The sequence below is a fragment of the Eutrigla gurnardus genome, assembly GCF_963514095.1.
Source record: "Eutrigla gurnardus genome assembly, chromosome: 5".
Lineage (NCBI taxonomy): Eukaryota > Metazoa > Chordata > Actinopteri > Perciformes > Triglidae > Eutrigla > Eutrigla gurnardus.
The window spans coordinates 11,500,181-11,503,220 of record NC_139919.1 but is presented as its reverse complement, the minus strand read 5'-3'; the positions used below and the strand labels follow the sequence as shown (position 1 = coordinate 11,503,220).

Here is a 3,040-nt window from a genome sequence, read left to right as displayed (position 1 = left end):
AACTTGCAAAGTCCAGGCGGACACACCCCGTCGGCGTGGCGCAGGTGCGCTGACAGCTGACTGCGCCTGGTCTACGAAACTAGGGCCCACAGTCTTTGAGGCTGAGCGGTGCTTTGAGCAAAATCCTAATCAGAATGCCAACACGCTCATGCATTAACTTGAGGTGCTAAAGGAAAGAATCAGGAGATCGCTGAAGTCATTGGGGTAACTCCTCTGGGGACCATGAATGTGGGCACAACATTTTCAATTCATCTAATAGTTGATAAGATCTTACACCATTACACCAGTAATTACCAGTATCTAGTGGTCGAATTGCCATAACAGATTACCACAAACTTTGTTCAGCATGTTTCCAGGGAGATAAAAGTCTTAAACTTGCATTACCCAGTGGCCTTTGTATATCACCTCCATCAGGGCAAACTTTATATATTTATGGTACAAAGAATCGTCAAATCTATGATCTCACATATGGTTTGTTTCTGGAGTATGTACATCTGTTTCAAATGTCCTGTCGAACTCCTAAGACATCATGCAGTACCCATGGCAAATTTACCAGGGCATACATTTTCTAATTCAGGTGTAAGCCTTAGCTTAACACATGATCAATTGCTGCCCTATTGATATATTCACCCTGCTGCACACACTGCCTAATCCTAATCTGTGAGGTCTTTGGAGGTACTAACATCTGTCTATGGCAACAAAAAAAAAGGTACTCTGACATCACAGATTGTGGTGGGGCAGTGTGTGCAGCAGGGTAAAAATATCAACCACAGTTAATCTTAAAATACAAGTAATTTGACAAAATGGCTTTGAGCCCACAAATTTGTTACATAATTCAAATCATCACTTGATGACATCACATTTGTAGTAATATTGAATTGGGAAGGTTTTTCCTGACGGAACACATTTCACCTTTAAACATCCTAAAATATAATAAAATGTTATTTTGACAGCATTGTACACCTGTTTCAGATGTATATAATGTTTAACAGACTCTTTCAGCTGAACACAAATCCTGGAACTGCTCCTCAGAGAGTGAATAGTGGAACTCCTAAGACACAGAGTTTAGGCATAATAGCTCAAACAAAAACTCTGAGCCTACAAAGTTGGTGACTTTAAGTATCACTCACGTGATGGAATCAACAGTTAGGAACATTGAAGTAGGAACATTCTTCTGACAGGAAACGTTATCCAAATGATTTTCTTAAAAGGGTTTTAAGATGACTTGTGTGAATCTCTCCAGTTCTCAAGATAGAAAGCTCCTGATCCTCTCCATTAGTCTGAAAATTTAACCTCTGTGCTGTACAGTTGGGTGCTCAGTCTATTGACTTTCTTGGTCATCCTTTTTCCATCAAGCTCCATCAGGACCTTTTGCACAAATTCAAAGGTGAAGTGCAGCCTTTTCGGATATTTTAGGTTGAGTGTGTATAAGAGCCCAAAGCCCATGGCAAAAGCTGTTGCAACCGAGGGCAACTCGTTTAGGACCTCTGTTCCTTCAGTGACAATTTTAATTTCTTCGGGTGGATGTTGAGGATCCTCTTTCTCAGTGATAAAGATCGCCATGGTTGTCTGCTCCAGTTCTTCAACCTCATTTTCCTGCATTAAAAAAAAGAAAAGAAAAGATAAGCGTTATTGTTTCAGAAATTGAATCTTAATCTCTTATAAACTCTAAACTTTCAAAACTTGAATAGGCACAAATCAAACAAATGTTTATTACAAGGGGTATGACGAGATTAAAAGTGACAAGATTTCTCGTCGGGTTAAAAAGCTGTCCCATGAGACTCACACAATTCACATATTTACCCTATTTATTACATATGGCTGTTTGTCTGTGGGTGTTAACTGTGTGAGCGAGTGAGAGGGTGAGAGCCCTTACCTGGTATTCTTTGATAAGGTTCTCAACAGGTTCGCCCATGTAGATCATCAGAGAGGATGCATTCTCTTCTGATGGTGATGTCCACAGTCTGAGTAAGAACAGTTACAATCAATTAAAATTAAACAATCAATTCAGCCATGGATCTCACTGATACACAACTTGTTCATAGATACCTCATCTAAAACTTGCAAGGTCCTGGTGGTCTTCTCTTTCACAACTCCTCCCTTGCTCCTGATGACCTCCAGCAGTTTGGTGGAGTGCTTGTCCAACTGCGAAGAGTACTTTGTCTCCAAGGGAACTGTTGTGATTCGGATGAACTTGGCATTGATCTAAAAAGTAGAGCATACAGAAAGAAGTGTACAAGTTTTTAGATGGTGAAATACTTAAACCTAGAAAAACAAAACAGAATCACCAGCACAGTCTAACCAAATTATCACCTACACAAAAAAAAAAAAAAAACATGAATTGAGTGCCATGCCGATGAAACCACTACAGGGTAACAATTAAGTTAGTAAATGCATGGGTGACTAATGCGTCTGAGATGCTTTGCATCTAAAAACCTACCTCTTCCATCTGAAAAAGTGCAGGCCATCTCTTGAAGACGTCTTTAATGCTCGGCTTCTTATGCACAATTTCTTGTCTCTGGTATCCGAGCGTCTTTGCCATCTCTTGCCAGTCTTTACATTTCCACATACATACATAACTGAGGAAACATGATACAAAAGATACCTTTAGTTAACTGAGTAGACCACACCTAATTTTTTATTTACATTTAGTTTAACTTAGTAGATCTGGTAGACAATTTCCCAGATAAGAGATGATTCTATACTTTCCCCAGCCAACTGGCCTAATTATCAAAAATGTCCTTATGACAATGTAAATAGAACTTACCACAAGCAATGATCACTGGCAGGAGCTTCCAAATAGGTTGCACAGCAGGAACACAATTGATTGGTGGCTGCTTCCCTGAACTTGAAAGAGAATACATTATTTAGTTTTTAAGTTAACCATCAAAGTGTGTTAGCTACTAACATGATGCACAAATTATCCAACTTTTACATAAACAGATATACTTTATTTTATGATTTTAGGGAAGCTGGCTAACATTTTGGTACTTTTTTACCACATGTAAATGCTGTTAACAGTGTAGCAAAGTAACATTAC

At 39.0% G+C, this 3,040-nt stretch overlaps 1 protein-coding gene across 1 annotated transcript; it reads right to left on the bottom strand.

Annotated features, from left to right (window-relative positions):
• Positions 1 to 1,137: 1,137 nt before the first annotated feature.
• On the bottom strand, positions 1,138 to 2,558 carry LOC311013519 (uncharacterized protein). Its single transcript, XM_084009613.1, has 4 exons — positions 2,441 to 2,558; positions 2,050 to 2,205; positions 1,877 to 1,964; positions 1,138 to 1,596 (listed from the first exon to the last, which is right to left on the bottom strand). The coding sequence occupies exons 1-3, from the start codon at positions 2,540 to 2,542 to the stop codon at positions 1,899 to 1,901; spliced, it is 324 nt and encodes a 107-aa protein (XP_083865739.1). The 5' UTR covers positions 2,543 to 2,558; the 3' UTR covers positions 1,138 to 1,596; positions 1,877 to 1,898.
• Between the last annotated feature and the right edge of the window lie 482 nt (positions 2,559 to 3,040).

Bases quoted from the DNA above. Each gene is read 5' to 3' on its own strand.
- LOC311013519 (XM_084009613.1), bottom strand. From the start codon at position 2,542: ATGGCAAAGACGCTCGGATACCAGAGACAAGAAATTGTGCATAAGAAG. The intron at 2,206-2,440 runs GTAGGTTTTTAG...TCTACTTTTTAG, and splicing joins CACTTTTTCAGATGGAAGAG to ATCAATGCCAAGTTCATCCG. The intron at 1,965-2,049 runs GTATCTATGAAC...GTTCTTACTCAG, and splicing joins CCTTGCAAGTTTTAGATGAG to ACTGTGGACATCACCATCAG.